Below are 20,598 nucleotides of genomic sequence, written 5' to 3'. Positions count from 1 at the left end.
TTATTGACATCTAAATATATTAGGAATACTTATGATACACAAAGTTGGTATAAAAGAAGAAAATGCAGGCAATGTCTTCTGTCTTTGAGAAGTGTTAATTTTGGGGGCTAACAAGAGTGGCCTCCCTCCACACACAAGTGAGCTTTCTTGGTCTGCGGTTGCCACAACCTTCACCAGAGCCTGCACTGTCGGCTCACTCCTCACTGGCTAAGAAGTATTAAAAACCGAAGTCAGCACGACTTGCCTGCTCAAACTCCTCCATGTCTACTTCTCCATCTCCATTCAAGTCAAACATCTTGAAGGCAATTTCGAAATTTCTCTGAGGAGCTACAAGTAGGGAAGGAGAAAGGGGAGGAAAATGGAAGGAACACATCAGTCAAAACATATGTCACTCCAGAAAAATGGCTTAACTCTAAAATTATACCCAAACCAGAAAAGGTCACTGTCTAGATCAAGTGTTAACTCCTTAAAACCCAAGAGGGTTCTATGACCAGCAAAACCAGCATTTTCCTGTTTTTGTATTTCAACCTCTTTATATTAAAAAAATGAATATTTTATGCGTGTTTTGCTTGCATGCACATTTACACACCACACATGTGCAGTGCTTGTGGCGGCCAGAAGAGGGCGTTGGAGTCCCTAAGACTGGATTAACAGCCTGTGGGTGCTGGGAATCATACCTGGGTCCTCTGCAAGAGCAGCCAGTGCTCTAAACCAGCCAGCCATGTCTCCTTTCTTAAATGCTTCAGCTTTCCCATCAGTGTAGGATACGCTTTCCCCCGTTTTGGCTGTTACTGGTTATAACCATGCTAAGCTCGCACACCATGTTGTTTTGAACACGCTGTTATTTACTGCATCAAGACGGCCTGTCTAAGGCGAGCCAACCACGACAATGAGAGGTCAAAGCCTAGGCCTCTGCTCTTGCCATTAAACAATCTAGCTTTCCATGCTGCTTCTGCTACTGTGTGCAATGACCTGTGTGTGCCACTCTGCTGTGGGGGCTTCAAGCCCTCATCCCTGATCTCTGGTAGGATGGGAAGGTGTACTATAAGCTATTCAGCTCCCACGTCAAGATGTGGCGTCATACACCAATTACTAAGTGAAGCATCCTTAAATGCTAGAATTCAGTTGAAGCTTAACCCCCCCACTCCCACCCCCACCCCCACCCCCACCAGCAACAACAGCAGCAGCAACCAAGACAAACTTATTCCTTAAGTGAGTGACTAAAGCCCCTCCAACAGGCTTTAGTGTTTCAGAGTCAATCAAAACACAATTAATACACTTCATGTGTCATAATGAAACGAAAATTAATGGCTGTTCTCCTCCGCGCTATTAAGTGTTCTGGTAAAGGAAACAAAGATATCTACCCCGTCTCTTCCTTATGTGCTCCCGACTTGCAGAGCGTTAGAGAATAAACCAAAATAAGTGTCCTGTCTATCCCAATGCCACTGAAGTTCTCAGTCATCATTTTTATTAAACAAACAAAACCAAAACCAAATAAACCCCCAAACCAAACAATAACCGTGGGGATTATTTGTACACACAGAGGTGTGTGTGACAAGCTTGTAAGCCATGCGGAACCAGATTGTCCAATCCCCCACTGTGAGTTTGTCAACAGCAGTGCTTCCTGGGTGGCCAATTTTCCTTTCAGACACCCAGGCAGCTGGCTGGAGAGTCCCTGGCTTTTGGTTGCTGGCTGTCATGGTGGCTGCTGTGCCTGACAGCTTCCAGCTGTCTGATTCACTTGATGTTGGCGTCGGGCAGATTTGTTTCTTTTCTGTTTCTTGGTCCGCTGGCCTCGCCCTCCCCAGTGCACTGCCTCCCTGGTCCCTAACTACTGTTCTTTAGGCCAGAGCTCAACTGCTGATCAGCGAACCACTTAGAGAACCCCCTTTATGCTTACTGGCCTCCCCCCCCTTCTCTCTCCCTCTCCCCCCTCTCTTCTCCCCTCCCCTCCTCCTTTTCCTCCTCCTCCTCCTTCTGTCTGTCTCTGTCTCTCTGTCTCTCTCCTTCCTTCTTTTATTTTTTTAACACAAGGTTTCTCTTAAAGGTAGCCCTGGCCTGTAGGCTGGCCTGGAACTTGGAGATCTGCCTGTCTCTGCCTCCCAAGTGCTGGGATTAAAGGCATGAGCCATTACCATCTGGCTATTGGCACTTCTCAAAAATGTTCTGTCTAATCTTCTACTAAGATGTTAGTAAGTGCCAAACTTTGGGTTTTTTGTTGTTTTTTTTGAGACAGGGTCTCATGTTGCAGTCCTAGCTGGCCTGGAACTCAGTATGTAGACCAGGCTGGCCTCAAACTTACATAGATCTGCCAGAATTAAAGGCAGTCGCCACGTGTCCAGCTTGAATCAAGCATTAAGATGGATAATTTAATCTATTTATTGGTAGGTTTTGTACTTGCAATCTCGAAGGTTTAAAGAAAACAACAGGGGATTGGAGAGAGATGGCTCAGTGGTTAAGAACACTGGCCACTCTTGTAGTAGACCTGAGTTGTTTCCTGCACCCACATGGCTGTCTGTAACGCCAGTTCCAATTCATATATATATATATATGAATGATTAAAAGCAAAAAATAAAAACACAAATCCAAACCAAAAATTAAATCTGATCGGTCAGGGTGCACATGGGCCTTGAGAGTGGTCCAGACTGTGGGCTGTGGGGATGGGGCAGGTGCAGATTTGCTCTGCCTCGTATCCTATCATGAGTGGTGTAGAAGGCTGCTTTGGACATCAAGGCGGGTGGCACTGGGCTAGCCCTCTGCTAGCTGCTGCAGGCAGGTGCTAGATGATGATGTGCCTCCCCTGGCTTTGGCAGGAATAAAGCAGGAGCCGTTCCTGATGCCCGCTGGCCCTCTCATCCTGCCAGTGTTAGCAACCTGCAGTCATTGACTGGGGTGTGGAAAGAATCAGGTAAAAGGTTTCAGATTAGACTACTTAATATCTGAACACTGGGACCATGCCTAAAACCCAGCTAAGTATCAAGCACTTCTGTCTGGCTTCTTTTCAGGAAATGCGATTTGCACAGTCTCACTCCAACAGCTGGAGGGCTGTTGACCCAGAATGATGAGATTCCTGCTGATGGGCTCCAGGGGGTATTTGGAACCAGTTTTGGCCACAGTAATCCTGATTCGTGAGTTGGAATCTCTTCTTTGTCCCTCTGAGCTCTTCTGGATTTTTCTCTTGTGATGTAAAGAATATAATTTCAGTCTTGAGGATATCGGGCACTTGGAAGGCCAGGAAGTAACTAAGTAACAGTGGCTTTGAAAGTAATTATGTCAAGGGCCAAGATGGACACAGAGGGAGACACTGCTGGAACTTTTACCAGACTGAACTGGAACTGGAAAAGCATTTTAGGGTCACCTGAGCTGACGACAGCATTATCCCAAGCCTCCCGCACCTCCTGTACATCTGGGCACGTGGCTTTCCAAGTATGCATTTGTAGTAACTCATCACCCATGATCTCTCTCTTCCTACCTTTCAGAATGATCTCCAAGACTTGATCTGTGTGCACAAATACACACATGTAAGCATGTGTATGATACACACGTGAGAAAGACTGGCGAAGTAGAGGAACCAACTACATACTTTGCAGAGGAGTAGCCTGACAACTGCCAGGGCTTCCTGCAGAGCAGGCACCGAGAGCATCCTGCCACTGGAATCCCGCAGAGTGCACACGTAACGATTCCAGTACAACCTGACTTTCCTGTCAGCCCCACCAAGAAGGGCACTGCCCTCTGAGTAGCAGTTCTAGATATTCTTTCTTTCCTTAACAGACATTTTCTTATACCTCTTATTTTCCTTCCTTCCCCAAATGCTGCTTCAGATAGTCTTCTGAGACTGTCAGATCTGAGCAGCCACTGTCCATGGAAGTCAATCACGAGGCAAAGTTTGAATGTGTGTTTGGGTCATGTGCACTGTTCCTTCTCTTTAAAAGCATTTTATTTTTCTCAGTATCAGACAGTGGGGTCAACAGTGAGTCTGGCCCTTAATACGATCTCTGCAGACTTACTGGTTAAATACCTAGACAGGGTTTCTCTGAGTAGCCCTGGCTGTCCCCAAACTCACAGAACCACCTGGCTCTGCCTCCTGGGTGCTGGGATGAAAGGCGTGTGCTACTAAGCATGGGTGAACAGTTTATCGCCATGATCATGTCACTGGAATTAAACATACAGCAAAACATTAATCATTCATGTTTCAAAGAAATCTAAAAAAACTCCAAAAACCTTCTTGTAGGCCACCTGCTAGTATCCATTGCACGATAGAAGTGGAAGAAAACGGTTAATTTCTATGAGTCAAATAAGTAATAAACCTTTTTCGCTCTAAGTCTTAAAAGAGCTATACCTGAGTCCACTTGGATATTAAATCAACATGATAAAAACGGATTTTATCAAAGATATAGCCACTTTACTGCTTAGAATATAAGGAAGTCAGCAAAATGGTGAGTTAAAGAAAAACAACAAAAACAAAGCAAAACAACAAAACAACAACAAAAAGCAAAAACAAAAAACACCCAGAGACGTTAACCAAGGCTCAAAGCAGATAACTGTCTGGGTGCACACAGTATGTGGTGGGCCTGGAACTGGACTTAGGGCAACCCTGACTCCAGGCTTCTGACTCTCATGCTGTGTGTGATCCAGTAAGAACACAGAGACACGCTCATTGGGAACAACTCATTCATTTTATGCTGAGATGTTCTGACCTGAAGACAAAACAGGACCTGAGCTAGTGCTGCATCAGTCTCCTCAAAGCCGAGAGCCAAGGTGCTCACCTCAGTGAGACCTGCACACACTCTGCTCGGCAGCTTAGACCCGGGTCAGGCCTAACCTCGGACCCAGAGGCAACTCGAGACTCTTGGAGCTGTGCCATGGCGTTCAAAATTCTGAACATGAACCATGCTCTCCCATTCTTCCTTGGTGTCTCTCTCTAGGCCCTCTGCATTTACCTATGCTGTATGTCTAGTTTCTGTGATGCCTGAGGGCTGAGGACAACATGGAGACCCTGAATAGTGGCCCAACAGGGCATTTAGAAAGGATTTGTCTGGCAAGCATCTAAGGATTAGCTGTAAAGCAGGTGATGAGGTTCAGAGCAGGTCACAGCAGCCCTTGTAAAACTGGAATACTGAACTGAGGTGGGCAGTGCTAACAGAGAGGAGAGGGGAGGGGAAGGGAGAGGAGGGGATGGAGGGGAAGGGAGGGGAGGGGAGAGGAGGGGAGGGGAGGGGGAACCCGCAGTGCCTGAAGAAGGCAGGGACTGTGGAATGTATGGTCAGTTATCTGAGATGGGTAGACAGTAAAAAGGAGTGACACTATGACTGGCTTAGATGACTGAGTATCTTATGTCACTTAAAAGAAGGAATAAAACCCGAGTTAAAGGGATGACAGAATGAAGCTGCGACCATTGGGGTCTGCCAAGTTTAGGGAGTCTGCAGCGCATTCTGACGGAGACACTGAGGAGACAGTGGAAATACGGACTGTAGATTAGAAGGTTAATGCTGGGAGCTGCTGGTATATTGTGTGGTCAGCGGCAAGGAGTCAGACATGAAGCTGCCTGGGAAAAACTGAAGCATAAAGAGAGAGCTGTGGAAAGGGTGGGGCATGGGAAGAAGCCGATGTTTAAGGAGCAGGGAAACAGGAAAGCAGCAGCAGAGAACAGGCATGTTGGGAAGGCGACAGGACAAAGGCTAGAAACTGCCACAGCCAGACCAGCGTTCCCACGCCTGTCTTGTTCCTGTTAGCATGAAGTGCTTGCAATTCCAGCTCTATTGTAGTCTTTTTTTTTCATTATATTTATTTTGCGTTTGCGTGTGTGTCAGAGGTCAACTTTCAGGAGCAGGTTTTCCCTTCTATTATGTAAATTCTGGGAACTGAATGTGGTTGTCAGTCTTGACAGCAAGCACCTTTGCCTGCAGAGCCATCCTGTCAGCCCCTACTTAAAATGTTATATTTAGAGTGTCTGTGTGTGCACTGGCTGAAGTACACACATGGAATCAGGGGCCGACTTTGGGGATTCAGTTCTCCCCTTCCACCATGTGCCTCAAGGATTCAACTCAGGCCATGAGGTTTGGCGGCAAGTGTCCTTATCTGCTGAGCCATCTTGATGGCCCCATAGTCTTTCATTCTTACTGTCCTTCAGTTTCCCGAAAGGCATATGCACAATTATTTAAGTGACTAAATGAGGAGTTTTCCATCAAATTGTCATTAATATTTCTTCCTACAACTAAGGTTAAATTCATTTTACCAACCAGAGAGCACCCCACATGCACAAGTCCTTGAGACTTTCTGTCCTGCGGGAGTTCTCTGAGCCAAGTGTGAGCTGGCTATGGAGCGACTCAGGAGGCTTACTAAGGCCCGTGCGAGGACCCACCACGCTGAACTCTGTCTTCCCAGCACATTGTCACTTTAGTATGCCCAGCCAGCTCACCAATGTAGGTTCCCTGTCAGGAATCCCCATAATCTGTTCAGTCTTCCATCAACCACATCAAAAAGGGCAAGACGAACAACCCTCAAAACAGCATGCCTCCAAGGCTTCTCTGGGAAGCCTCCCCGCTCCCCTCTAAGTGTAGAATTCACAGTGACTTTAAAAATCTAGCTGTCCAGCAAGTTTCAGGGGTCCTAGGTTTATGGCAACTCACGACCTGCTTCCACAGTAAGGCTAGAGAGGCATTCTTTTGAACGGAGCAAACAGTGAGGCTTTCCCTTTCCGGAGCCACGGAACCTATTTCCTACATGATTTCTACTGTCTAGCCACATGCTGGAATGGATTAAGATGGACACGGCAATCTTTCCCTGCTAGGCTGTGGGGCTGTATCAGGTCTAATCTGGTTACAAATCTATCTTCACAATAGTTTCACACCGAGACACTAATGACAGCAACAATAACAACCCTGTGCTACTCCAGCACACAGTTTAAACATTCCGATTCAGTAATAATAATAATAATAATAATAATAAAAGTGTCTTGTCTGCATGCACCAAGTCAAGCTTATGGGGGGGTCCCATGGCAGCTCTTCTCACAGTGGGAGTCCTGTGCTGCCTGGACTGTTCAGTTACTGATGGAACCGTGAACACAGGAACAGGTCACCCTCCAAGCAGTTGATTTTCAGTTGATTCTCCAGTCAAAGAGCTACTACCCATTTATGCCATCATTCCCGTTTATAATGGATGCTGTAGGCTATAATGAGGTAACTGCTGTACAGTAGCAGGGAATTCTGAGTCAGGAAAACCTCTGGACCATGAACTTCCATTCAGTGGTTGGCCTCTCTGCTGTATTTGTTCAGATATCAGACAGCATCTGATTATCTGAGATGAAGTCCCCACAAACTCTGCCAACTATATTAATTAAATTAATTAAATAAGCAGACCTGCAAACTCCCAGAGACATTATCCTATCTCTACCAGGACTCTCAGACCTGCTTGAGAGCTTCAGGATCCCATAGGTCTGCCTGTGAAGCACCTTAAGTGGGCAATGCCTCACAGAGCAACATCCTCAATATAGCTACTCTGGACTTGATGTGCTTCTGAGAACAAGACTGCATTTTTTTTTTTTTTTAAATAATGGCCTAGGTTATCACATGATGCCAGACAAGACTGCATTTTTTTTTTTTAAATTAATGGACTAGATTATTTTGTGATGCCCTGGTATCTTGCTCTCTGTAGGATTGGGGGAGGGAGGAACTCTGTAAGAGGAACTCGAAGACCTGAGTTTTATTCCCACACACACATCAAGCAGCTTATAAATGAACACCTACAACTCCAGGGGACCCGACACCATCTTCCACGGGCACTTACATCTATGTTAAAAGGACAATATAAACTTGCATCCATTTAAGAACCCCATTTGTCTCCATTTTAAAGACCAGGCCTGATTTCCAAAAAGGCCTTAAGGTACCAGCTTCAGAATAGACTTATGAGTCCCAGACAGTAGGTCATAAGACACCAGCTGTAGGAACAGACCATAAAATCCCCTCGCAAAGAACAGCCTGGGGATAACCATAAGAATGGGAAACTCTCTGATCTCAGAATGGGGCATCTGCACTGGGCAGCCCTATCCCATCACATGCTTGAACACTTGACACAGGAGTGCAGACCACCACCATCTGTGAGCCCCTAACACCCACCACTGGAATTTTAGATTACCTAATCCTTCTAGAGAGTTCCCCTGGTTCCCTATAAGAAGGCTTTTGTGCCTTTGTCTAGGGTCACCATTTAGATAATGGTTGTCCCCCTCATGCTGGTTCTTTCTGCAGAATAAACACTCTTTGTTTTTGCATACTATTTGAGTCTAGGGTCTTCCTTCAGCCATTTTCAGACTGTTAGAATGTGCCATATAAGTACATCTACATACACATAAACAAAATTACAAACAGTTGGTGTGGGGGTATACAGTTAGAGTCTCAGCACTTGGGAGGCAGAGGCAAGCAGATCTCTGAGTTCAAGGCCAGAGTGGTCTACACAGCAGAAAAGATCAGTCAGGGCTACAGAGCAAAACCTTGTCTCAAAAAATAAATAATTTTTAAAAGCTCTGTATGTATTAGATATTTCTTTTTGTTCACTTTGAGGTAGCATCTTTTTCTAAGCTAAGCTGACTTGGACCTTGCTATCATCCAGACTGGCCTTGAACATCAATGTGGCCCAGTTCTGGGATTCCAAACACGCACTGCCACTCCTGGCTTTAAGAATAGATTTTCTGAATGCTTCAGGTACCGGCTGCTGGAGGATGTCTGGAGGAGCTCCTGTCCTTTATGGAGTAGGAACATTCCTCTGTTGAGAGTGCCACAGCTGGGGCTCAACATTGCCTTGGGAGACTGTGGCGTATGAAGAATGCTTTCCAAAATGCAAATACCCTCAGAATCACTGTAAAAGCAATTAAGCAGCAGCAGATGGATTCTCTTTTCATTGACCTAGGCTGGTTATTTCAGTCTGGTTTTATTTCTGGCAGTGACTGCTTCATAGGTACTCTGGAAACCCATTGGGCTCCCTGCCCCCACTCTGCTGGAAGGGGGCTGTGGGGTGGGGGTGGGGCTCTGCAGCTGGTGCTGAGAGGGCCATTGCTCCACTGCCTGCAGAGCTTCAAAGCACTTCCCTGATAACATCTTGGATTTCCCTCTATCCAGGACAAGGCTTGGGGCCTCTTTCTTTCCTTATCCTGATGTCCAACAGAAAGAGGACAGCCCGCCTGGGGGAATCACCTGCTCCCTTTCCAAGTCTTGGAAGCAAAGGAAGTGAACTTTCAGAGAACTCAGCCTCAGGAACCTGTAAAGAGCCAGGTGTTGGCTGGGATCTTTAGGGTTGGTTCCTAGTCCTCTAACATGGCTACATTACTAACGATGCCTCAAGGGCGCCAGGGTTCCAGTGCCTCAGCTTGTAAGAGTGCCTCATTGCACTGGCCAGCAGCCCTCCATCAGGGCATTCAGAGGATGACTTGGGACTGTGATTATCTCAGTAGCACTCAATAAGGAAGCAGACTAAGGGAGAGCAGGGAGTGTCCACAGAAGGATGACTCAGGGGCTTCAAAGGCAAATGGATAGAGCAGACAGTCAAACTGTTACCCAGAAGGTTCTGAGTCGAGGGTTGGAACATTCAGGCAAAGGTGACCAGAGTCCCAGTCCCGGAGGCGGACATCTGAGCTAAGTGCAGAGATGAGGTCACCTATTGTAAATAGTGTTGTAAGGGTTAGCGCAGTGACCAGTCACCTGCTGTGGACATCTTGCTGTAAGAGCTCAAGCTCTACTTGGAAACTGGGACTATGTCCCGCCCACACAGTGATTAACTTGCAATGTAATCTCCCACAGGTCGGTAAGCTGTTAGATCCTCATAGGGCCCAGCTTGGACTCATGGGCCTCTTTCTCTACCACCAGACATACGCAAGCACAGGGGCCAAAACTCTGCACAGTCAGTGCCTTAGGCTGCCTGTGAGCTCTCACCTCTGCTCAGCCACTGGTGCTGAGTTTGGGTCTGTAAGAAGGGAGAATCCCTTCTCCAGAAACAAATTTAGCTGCTCCTGAACTGCAGCAAGACAAGCCGTGCCTAGAGTTGAATGGGGCCTCACTGCTAAAGAACAGAAACAACAAACCGAAACTGTTTAATATTTTTTTTAGTGGCCATGTATTTGCATATAGTGGCCTCGTTCTTACATATGAAGACTCAGTCTTGAGGCAGGGCCCTTCTGTGTGTCCCACACTGGACTCAAACTTGGAATCCTTCTGCCTCAGCCTCTCAGTGCTGAGTGCAGGCATGCTTTACTGCACTTGGCCTCCACTTGTCTGAGCTACACAGACAAGTTCAACAAGCTCAAGACCCCAGGCAAGTCCTGCCAGGATCCAGGATGCCTCACCTCTCCCGGTGCTTTGAAGGAACAGAGGGATCAGAGGGATTCAGAGGAACAACGGCCGAAGAAAATAAGGAAAGAGAACCAGGCCTGGTTCAGCGAGGGCTGAACAGCAGCAAGGAGATGTGTGGCTTCCTTGAAGTTTTGGTGGAGAGGCTAGAAGGAAGCTGCCCAGCGTATGCTTAGATATGGCTTTCATCAGCAACCTTTACCTTTGAGACCTGAACACCCCAGCCATGCTTTTGAGATGGTCATGCACAGCATGTCACTGTCCGAGAGGACGGTGGCACTAGAGTTGACCTACGTATTTAGAAGGTGAAGCAGCCTCAACTGTATGACCAGTGGTGGCCTTCAGCAGGTGGCCAAAGACCCTGTGACTTGCTGCTTCTGGGAGGAGTTCATGGTGCTGCCGACCCCCTTGGAGGAGAAACCAGTGAGTCAAGAGTCACCCTATTTCCAGCTTACCTGATATCTGGTCACCCTGATCTGAGAGCTGCGGGCCTGGGGGGGAGGGGCTGTGGACAAGGAGGAGAGGACATGTCCTGGAACTTTTGTGACCCCAAGTCTATGGCAGGAGTTCATGGACTGTGGAACGATCCAGAACTCACAGTTCCTGAGGCAGTCCTTTGCCATCAGGGGACTTTCTTCTAGAGCCTTGTCCAGTTTAAGTTTATAAAGGAACCTCAAATTTCCACTGAGGCCCATAAGGTAGTGTGAAGAATTAAGTGAGCTTCTTTACATGCAAAGCAAGTCACTCAGTATCACGTGTTATCTAGAGGGCATCGCCAGCTTCTCTCCTTAGCAAGCAGCCTATGTGTGTGCTGTTCGATGTCTTTAGAACACAAGGGAGTAAGAAAGAAAACATAAAGTTAAATAGAACAAAACTATAGTTTGTTATAGAAAAATATTTTTTTAAATTACTTTATTTATTTTATATATGTGAGTACACTATCACTACTTCAGACACCAGAAGAGGGCATTGGATTCCATTGTAGGTAGTTGTGCCACCATGTGGTTGCTGGGAATTGAACTTAGGTCCTCTGGAAGAGCAGTCAGCTCTCAACCGCAGAGCCATCAGTCCAGCCCAGAAAAATATTGTTATGAAATAAAATTGAAACTAAAGTTCTTTCTTTGGGTTGTGCTGGAATTAGGATTTTAAACACTTTCTGATCTTTCTGACTATACCATAAGTTTTAGTTTTTTACCATTTAGTAACAATATGCCCAGCAAGGGTAAATTCTGTTATTTTCTGATTGTTTTTGTTGTGTCTGGATAGCTGTAAATTTCCATGAATCATACTCAAGGGGAGCCAGACCACACACTGTGAAATAGCATCACGTCACTAAAACATCTCATTGCTGGGCTGGGAGACAGCGTAATTAGTAGAGTGCCTGCTCCCTGTGTATACACACAAACATACAGTTTTTCACATTATGTAATTAGAAATGATTAAAATAAGAAATTTGTTTCTATCTTTGAGAATACAGTACTTAGAAATATCCTTGGAGAAACAAGACTAAAAGTCTACTGAAATACCGACATTCACACTGTGTATAAACATATATAATTGTCTAATATGGACTCATATAATGGGTAAATTTTGACTCATCAATACATTATAAACATTTTCATTGCTGACCACATTTCTGTATTACATACATTATATTAAGGTCCCGAGTTCCATTTCCAGCCATCACATGGTGGCTTACAACCATCTATAATGTGATCTGATGCCTTCTCCTTCTCACATGCACAAATAAATCAACCTTTAAAAACAGACCGCTACTGGACCTACTGCTAGGTTTAGAGTAGCTGGCTCAGGCCACGGTCTTATGGCCTAACTGAAAGACTCAGCCACCCTGAGTTCTTTTCCAATATACTTTAAAACCCACATCATTATATACATGATTATTTCCTTAGTCTAAACCCACATCATTATAGACATGATTATTTCCTTAGTCTAAACTCATGGGAAAGAACTGTTGAGTTAAAGGGTAGGAACTTTATGAAGGCTGTGCAGGGTTCAATTCCGCCATAAAGGCCAATTCAAACAGTTAATCTGCTGCACACATAGTTGGGGGACACTCTAAGGATTTGGTAGTCAAGGGAGAAGAGGGATAACAAACTGCCTCTCACAGAGAGCAATACTAGGTGTTTCTGTGTGTGTGCTGGGGATGAGCCCTGGGCTGGATGTACCAGTTCATCTCCACGCCCTGCAGTCCTTCAGATCTCCTGGCAGTTACAAAAGACTGCCTCATATAGCTGGGAGTGGGGTGGGGCGGGGTATGGTGTGGTGTGGTGTGGTGTGGTGTGGTGTGGTGTGGTGTGGTGTGGCCCAACCCTAGACAGTCAACCTTTCCACATCTGGGGGGCGGGGAAGCTGCCCAACATGCAGGAGCAGTCATGATGCTAGCACTCTGCATACGGCCTGGACAAGCCCACGCTCTGGGATTTACAGACTGTCCAAGTCACCCTTAAAACCAGAGGGTGTCAAGCTGTTATTTCTCGCAGTACTTACTGGGGGCTCCCACTCAGAAGAACCATGTTTCTCCTCCATTATGGTCTAAACAGTAAGTTACAAATTTAATGTATTCTCAGAACAGACTTAAAATTGATATTGATCCGGTTTTGCTGGCATTTGGAAATCCTAGGAGGAGACCTTTATTCTTCATTGAAATGCTGTGTGCTTAATTGGTCAATTGCTGAAGATTCTAAATATTGACAGTATGAAACATATCATGTCAGAAGATTCTGACCTTTAAGGCCTCTTAGGAAATATATAATACATAGTATATGATATAGTGTTTTATATATATATATATATATATATATATATATATATATATATATGTATGTTTATTTTGTATTTCTCCAGCTTCCAGCTGTATAGACACTCCAACTTCTTCCACTGCCATTTTCATTATAATATACATTCCAGCCAGACCCGTGCCACCACCACCACCACCTTTCGTGTGAAGACAAGCGTAAAGACTGATGGCTCTGGCTGACAGGCCACAGCTAATCTCTGCACGTTATCCCCGAGGGCCGCATCTCCCATCCACGTACCCGGCCGTCCTGACACTGACTGTGCTGTCAAGTGTGTTCAGTGCCAGAGAGCCTGCAGGAGGGATTTATGAAGCAATCCGTGTGTACCTGCACGTGGTCAGGCTCCACGGCATAAACGCTCTCTCTTTAAGTTCATTACTGTTTTATGCCCAAATTACATCTGCCTATGTGACAGAATCCCGTTCTCGAATCCAGAAAGCTTAAAGAAAAACGCTCACCCACTCGACCTTCTTTTCATTTTGTGTGGCTTCATTTCAAAAATAGAAGTTCAATAACCAAGGCAACGGCTTGTGCCGAGATGGAATTTGTCACCTCGCTTAGAGCTGCTTTATTAAAAGAATCCAAGTTTGCTACTTACCCCACTCAATCTGAAGGACTCTCTTTACATGTTAGTCTGTTTGGTATCCAAAATCTCTTTAAGTGTCCCAATAGAAAAAAAATTCTGGGGGTTGGGGATTTAGCTCAGTTTTAGAGCAGTTGCTTAGCAAGCGCAAGGCCCTGGGTTCGGTCCCCAGCTCCGAAAAAAAGAAAAGAAAAAAAGAAAAAAATTCTGGCCAGTATAATTAATTTTCTGGCTTTGCTAATATATAATAGAGAATATTAATGCAAAATAGTTTTAAATATTAATCAAGAAGCTGAACGTATGTTCAGAAATACAAAATTTTAGTATTTATCATAAAATTTCATTTATATAGCCAACAAGTAATATGTGGAGTACTTGTACGTGCCACAGACTGTGCTGGCCTCTCTAGGACAGACGGTAATTAGGGAAAACACTCAAGGGCAGTATTTCTTGTCCTGACCCTTTTGAGACAAGGTTTTGCTATGTGCTCCAAGCTGGCCCTGAATTCACTATACATCCTGGCTGATCTCCACCTTGCAGCAGTCCTCCAGCTTCAAACTCCTAAATGCTGGGATTATAGGCATGTGCCCCTAAACCCAGCTTGTAACCGCACCTTAAAAACTTGTTTCAGGAACAAGGAAGGAGTCAGTCATGAACATCCACAACAGTGTAAGCTGCAAGTTTGAGGCTAGGCACAGCGACAGGCGTGTAGACAGGCATGCACACAGGTATAAACACGATTCCAGTCCAGCTTCTAAGAAAGCAGGGCTTACAGGCCAGGAGCAAAGGCCCTGAAACACCAGTAACTGCTGGGAACTAAGCTCCCACAGACCCTTCCCAGCTATTAAGAGAAGACCAAGAGGATAGGGGTGGCCCTGAGGACAAGGGGACAATTATCACAAGAGTTATCCGTGACTTAGAGAGGGATAATCTTCAGCCCCAGGGTAACAGAAGAGAGACAGGGCATGACACTCAAGTACATGTGACACTGTCACGAGTCAGACATCTTTCCAGAAGAATTCTGTCTTGTTCATCTGAAGTAAACACCTTGGGTGGTGGCTAATCCAGTGATGTCAATATGTCTACTTCCTGGAGAGCTGGGGCTACTGAATGACATACTCTTCTCACACACAGCTGCTCAGAAGTGATCTCCTATACTGCATCTTTCAAAGAATTTTTTTTTCCAGAGCTGGGGACCGAACCCAGGGCCTTGCGCTTGCTAGGCAAGCGCTCTACCACTGAGCTAAATCCCCAACCCCTGAAAGAATTGTTAAACTGTCAACATTATTGTAGTTTTCCAGCACCTGTATGTATTTGTAAGAAATATGCAAAACAATGAGACACGATTTAATATTTACTCAGCTAAATTCAGCTACCAAAAACCACAATTCAATTTCTTTATTCATTGCCTAAAGTCTAAAAGAGCCAAAGTTGAAATGCACTGAATTATGCCTGACATTTATTAGACCCACACGGGCTTCAAAACCCTAGGTACTGAGCATGCCACAGATTTCTCTGGGGACTTTCAAAGATTTATAGTGAATAGCCAGGGAGATGCTTAATCATGAGCTTATGTAAATGTCTCACTACCACTGTCTCCCCAACCAAGACTGTTTCGTGTTATTAGCTCACAGGATTAACAATTTTAATTAGGATAGATATGGAGAGAAGAATACAAAATAAATGGTCATTTGTCAAAATAAAGTCGATTGACGCTAGACGAGAGCCAGATTTTAAGCTACACTGTCATTATGTAGTGTAACGGTGGTACAGGTGACTCAAATTAATAACATCCAGCATTGTAGATAAATCCTCACAGCACAGAGGTACCTGATTATGAGGAAAGATGCCCGCCTCCATCTCAGGACCACGAGCGAATGCTGCAGCTGGGCACTGCAGACAATGGCCATTAATAACCGTGCCTCTGCATTCTCGCTTGATTCTTATTAACCGACTTTAAGGGTCAGAGGCTCTTTGGAAATTACTTAGTAATAATTATTAATCGTCTTGTCTAGTAAGACTCTAAGCTGATTTTATCCATGAATAGTTAGCTAGTAAATATTTTAAATGTAATTACTAGACATTCTGCTTAATGCACATGCTCATGCTAAAAAAAACTCCAAGGGAGTCCATCGAGGTAGACCAGAGAAATGGGGTGTAGACGGCAGACTCTCTGTGAATCCGGCCTAGGGAGGGTACAGCACAGGGCTCTGAATTAGCATACAGAACCAAGTGCCATGATATATTAATTTAAAAACCGTGTTCCCCCACTCAGGCGGCACAGCTGCAGACTGAACACTACAGCTACAAAGACTATTCCTGGCCTGTTTGGAAGAAACAAACCCAGCATGTTTTATATTCTTGTTCTGTGTCTTTGCTGTCACTCTTCGTGCACTGTGGATACCTGCATGGCCATCACTAAAGCCCCGTGAGATCGCTGTGAGGTAACCGGTGGTTTAGGTTGGAGAGCGCACAGTAACTAGGTAAACAATGAGTGACCCAGACTCTGAAGCAGAGATTAGGGCCAAGAAGAACAAAAGAAAGCAAGAGAAAGGTTTCTGAGCCGTGTGTGTGCATGTGTATGAGACAGGAGGACAGCCGCTCAGTGGCTTCCTAGCCAAGGTCCTTCACCCAAGTCTTGTAAGGGCAAGAGTAAGAAATCAATGTCTTTTACTTTATGTACACTGTGTTTCTCATCAAGCTGCCAAAGTTTCCATGAGAATGAACACTATTTGATGGGCGATCATGCTGTGCAACATAATTCTTCAGGAAAGCAGCTCCTAGGTTTATTTTTAGGTGTGGTAAATTGGAAAAGAACAATTTGCCACACATAGTTCTTAGATTTTCTTTCTGACAACAGAGTACAGCTTCTCAAGTGTCCTGGGGTCCCCGCTTCAGTCAGCTGGGCAGCATCAAGGGAATGCTGGGAGTCCACCCACTGAGTGCCAGCAACTCAGCAGATGGGTGGTCCTGCCTCAGCTGGGTGACCCTTCCCACTGCACTACTGGTTTTCTATGACCCCAGCTGCCTGCTGTTTATCAGAAAAATAAATACACAAATGCATTTCATGTTCCAATTCTATGCAACTTACTAGCAATGCCTGATTATCATCCACCCACCCTCCCATGCACCCACTCATCCATCCATCCATCCGCCCACGCATCCATCCATCCATCCATCCATCCACCTACACATCCATCCATCATCCATCCATCAACCCATTCATGCATGCATCCATCCACCAACCCACCCAGTGGGGAGGAGACGTATGTGCTGAAGCCACCGAAGGAAAGGGTTTGGCTGTCCCTCAAAACGTAAATTTATAATACCTTGTAACAGGGCAGTTCTACTGCTGGGTTTACATTGAGAAAAGCCATAGAATTAGTTCTAGGATAGCCAGAGCTACACAGAGAAACCCTGTCTAAAAAAAAAAAAAAAGGCAAGGGGCGCTTATTTTGGGGTCATCATAACTATGTTAATGGGCATTTTCACTGTAGCTCTGGGCTGCCACATACACTCCTTCTGACAGTGGCACCCCAGCCACCTGTGACCAGGCTATTTCTCCTTCCCCTTGTTAGCAGTAATGGAAGGAATGAGGCTGAAAGTAGTTAGTCACAACAGGACTGGTCTTCTGTCTGTGCCCACATGCAGGGCACAGTGGTGTAGAATGGTGTATACTTGCAGGTTGAGACAGGGGGATGCCAAGTTTGAGGGCAGCCAAGGCTACATAAAGAGACCTAGTCTCACTCAGGGTTTTACCTTTTATAGAAATTCAGCTATGACAGGACAGGAGATAAGGTGAGGAGGTGAGACGGCCATCTCCTCCCTAGCTGGAAGAACTTGGAATCACTTTGTCAACATTGCGTCTGAACTCTGGCCCACTTTGGGTATTTCCTTTTGCACCGTTGGGGCTGAAGCCAGGACCCTGTGGGCTCTAGGTGAGTACTTCCCCACTGCCCGGCAGTGTCACACAACTCTCACCTGAGTCACATTTAACAAATACACAGAGAGCTAGGAACGCCTGAGTCACATTTAACAGACTACATAGAGAGCTAGGAACATTGTTTAGTTTTTCTGAATGATTACGATTCACACTCAGAGAAAGTGCCACAAAGTTGCACTTCCTAAATAACTTAACTTTTAAAAACCAGACACCCACCTGTGTTCTACATACGTGAAAACTGAGCTTTGAGTCTCTAGAAATATCATTCCAGGATCAATAAGTGACCAGTTAACATGAGCAGGACCACCCGGCCGGTTTTCCTTAGAGGAGGAAATGCCACATGGAAACAGTGTGTGACAGTGTGTGACAGTGTGTGCGGAGGGTCCTCACCGAACACGGAGCCCCAGTTACAGCAGGGATACCCAGCAGGCTGTTGGTTTTAAAAATTCTACCCTGACACCCTAGGTTTTCTTCTCTTTTCAAGTGAGTTTACACACAAATTACAGAAAAACCCAAATGGAGTCCTGTAGGATTTATAGTCCGATGAGTGCAAATCAGGAGCCGTTTCCCAGCCAGCCAACCAACTGAGCGCTTCTGTGTCTCTGTGTGCTCCTTACAAACACACAGGACGGGAAGGCCATACTCACTGGAGAGCACCGTTGTGAGGAAGATGTAGTCAGAGAAGGAGATGAGTCCACACTCTCCAAGGGTATAGAAGATGCTGCCTTCGTCAGCAAACTTTTCTCGTTCCTGGGCAATTTTCTAGTAGGGGCACAGGTCCCAGCAGGAAACAGAAAAGATATGACTGAATTAGAACCCAGACAGTAAGGACGGATGGCGTTTATCCCAGTTCCCTCATCCCCTAAGCACTTCTATGGCGGCATTCAAAACCCATGGATCCTTTACAGTTTTGAAGCTAATGAAGATTCCAAGACAAGATGATTTGTTCTTCGCTCAAACACTGAGTCAATGAGATTAGAAACCGGTTTCAGTTTTTTCCTGCCATCGAACACATGGCCCAGCTTCAGAACTGTTTTACTTTTAGCACAACTGGTATCACTCTTAAGACTACTAATTGGTAGTACAAAGAAAAAGTAACCAAACAAAGAGAAGAGAAAGCTAAAAGGAAACTGGTTCCAACTGGCCAATAATGAATAAACAAACAAACAAACAATCACAGTTTGTGGTCTTGAAGCAGAGGGAAGGCAGCCGTTCTCAAGGCCAAAACATGCTTCTGAAATACTAATTTTAACCTTTCCTTCTGGATTCTTACTTAATCTTAGTCTAGAGCACAGAAGAGTATTTAGGATAAGGAATATTCTGGAATGTAATCTGGAATCAGACTTTGTGACAAATCCAGTTATTATTATGTGAGTGGACACTTCTGAGCGTCAGCTGTTGGATGGAAATAAGCTGGCTCCTGACTCAGCTCTTGCTCCAAATGTGCACATCCATCCTTTACTCAGTCACGAAGGCCAGTTCTTAGTTCCAGTGTCAGCATGCCTGATGCATGGACTCTTTCAGGTGTCTGGCCAAACACTTCCTGTTCTCTGAATTCTTCACTGAAGATACTTTCAAAAACTGCAAAGGATCCACCAGAGAGCTGCACTCGAAACAAAGTCCGCACGTTCTGGACCAACCATGGGTACTTAAGGAAATATTTATTCTGTGCACCAAGGCAGGAGAAAGAAAGAGGTTTTAAGAATTCAAACCGAGGAAGCATAACCAAAGAAACAATTCCATGCAAGCAAGAAAGCAAAAGGCGGCACTGCAGGCGGGAGCCTCATGGAAACGGACAAGCACCAACACACCAGCATCCAGGCACAGGCCACCATGGTTACCTCTGTCTAGTGGAGATCCCATCAACATCACAAAGGAAAGAGAAGTGGTTAAGCAATTGAGAGGACCAGCATCAGAAGTCGCCATGAAGTCACCCCGCAGGACCTTAACCAACAACTCTGCTGGCCCACAAACAGGTACAAACCCACACCCCCAGGTGGTGTGGCCACACGCTCCCAGGTTCTAGATGTGAGTGGCGGGCGGAGAAAGAACTTCCTGGGATTGGGCTGCTGCTCCATGCAAGAGATGCTATCTAGCGTGCTCCAAGTTCCAGCCCCAGCAACACAGAAACCAAACAGAAGACAGAAAGCAAGAGATGCTCTGGCTTTCGTGGCTGATAAATTATCCCCAGGACAGTATTTAGTGATTCTCTCTCTGACCCAACAACTGGGATAGACACTCAGCTCAGGATGCGCCCAGTAAGGCTGGGTCTTTCTTATGCCAGTGCCAAGGCCACTCTCTGGGAAATTAATATGCAAATTCCTCGTGTGTGTGTGTGTGTGTGTGTTACATACATTGTCTGATATGTTGCAAAACAGTGTGAACAGAAAGACTTACATGAAATGAAAACACATTCCCAAAGGCAAACAATGACTAGCCTATGCAGTCAGTGCATCCAGAAGCCAAAGCATTAATGTCATTTCATGGAGGAGCTGTACTGGGCACTGTAGTGAGTAAGACATGGAGTCAAAAGTCGAGGAGCAGGTGAGTGTTTACAAGCCATAGACCGCTGGCCAGAGGTAGCATCACTTCCTGCTGCTTGGAAGAAGACAGACAGAAACCAAACTTGGCTAGTAACTGTAGATTTTCCTTCAATTGCAAACTGACAGAAAAATGGAAAGCTCGTATTATGAGCCAGGATATCCTTTTTATGTGTTTACTAACACACGGCTCTAGCGGCTTTGCATTTTACATAGAGACAGCCTTTGCATCTCACTTAGTCAGCTGGAGGCGCGCTGATTCTTTACAGGACTTTAAATATATTAGAATAAATATTTCCTGTGACCAAAGATGTTCTCTTAGGCACTGTAAACTCAATAAAAGCAGGAATTTAACATCAGCACATAGTATTACCTAATGCTG

The 20,598-nt window shown here is 45.4% G+C and overlaps 1 protein-coding gene across 1 annotated transcript in view; it reads right to left on the bottom strand.

Moving 5' to 3' along the window:
• The window catches only part of Micu1 (mitochondrial calcium uptake 1), a 146,155-nt gene that overhangs the window by 65,929 nt on the left and 59,628 nt on the right, over nucleotides 1-20,598 (bottom strand). Inside the window, exons 6-7 of the mRNA NM_199412.2 lie at nucleotides 18,324-18,438; nucleotides 245-327 (exon numbers count right to left, since the gene is read on the bottom strand). Of these exons, the coding sequence (NP_955444.2) occupies nucleotides 245-327; nucleotides 18,324-18,438 (198 nt within the window). The remainder of the gene's footprint in view (nucleotides 1-244; nucleotides 328-18,323; nucleotides 18,439-20,598) is intronic.

The sequence above is a fragment of the Rattus norvegicus genome, chromosome 20, assembly GCF_036323735.1.
Source record: "Rattus norvegicus strain BN/NHsdMcwi chromosome 20, GRCr8, whole genome shotgun sequence".
NCBI classification, from domain to species: Eukaryota; Metazoa; Chordata; class Mammalia; order Rodentia; family Muridae; genus Rattus; species Rattus norvegicus.
Note: the sequence above shows the minus strand (reverse complement) of the source record. Positions and strands in the feature narration are given on the sequence as shown.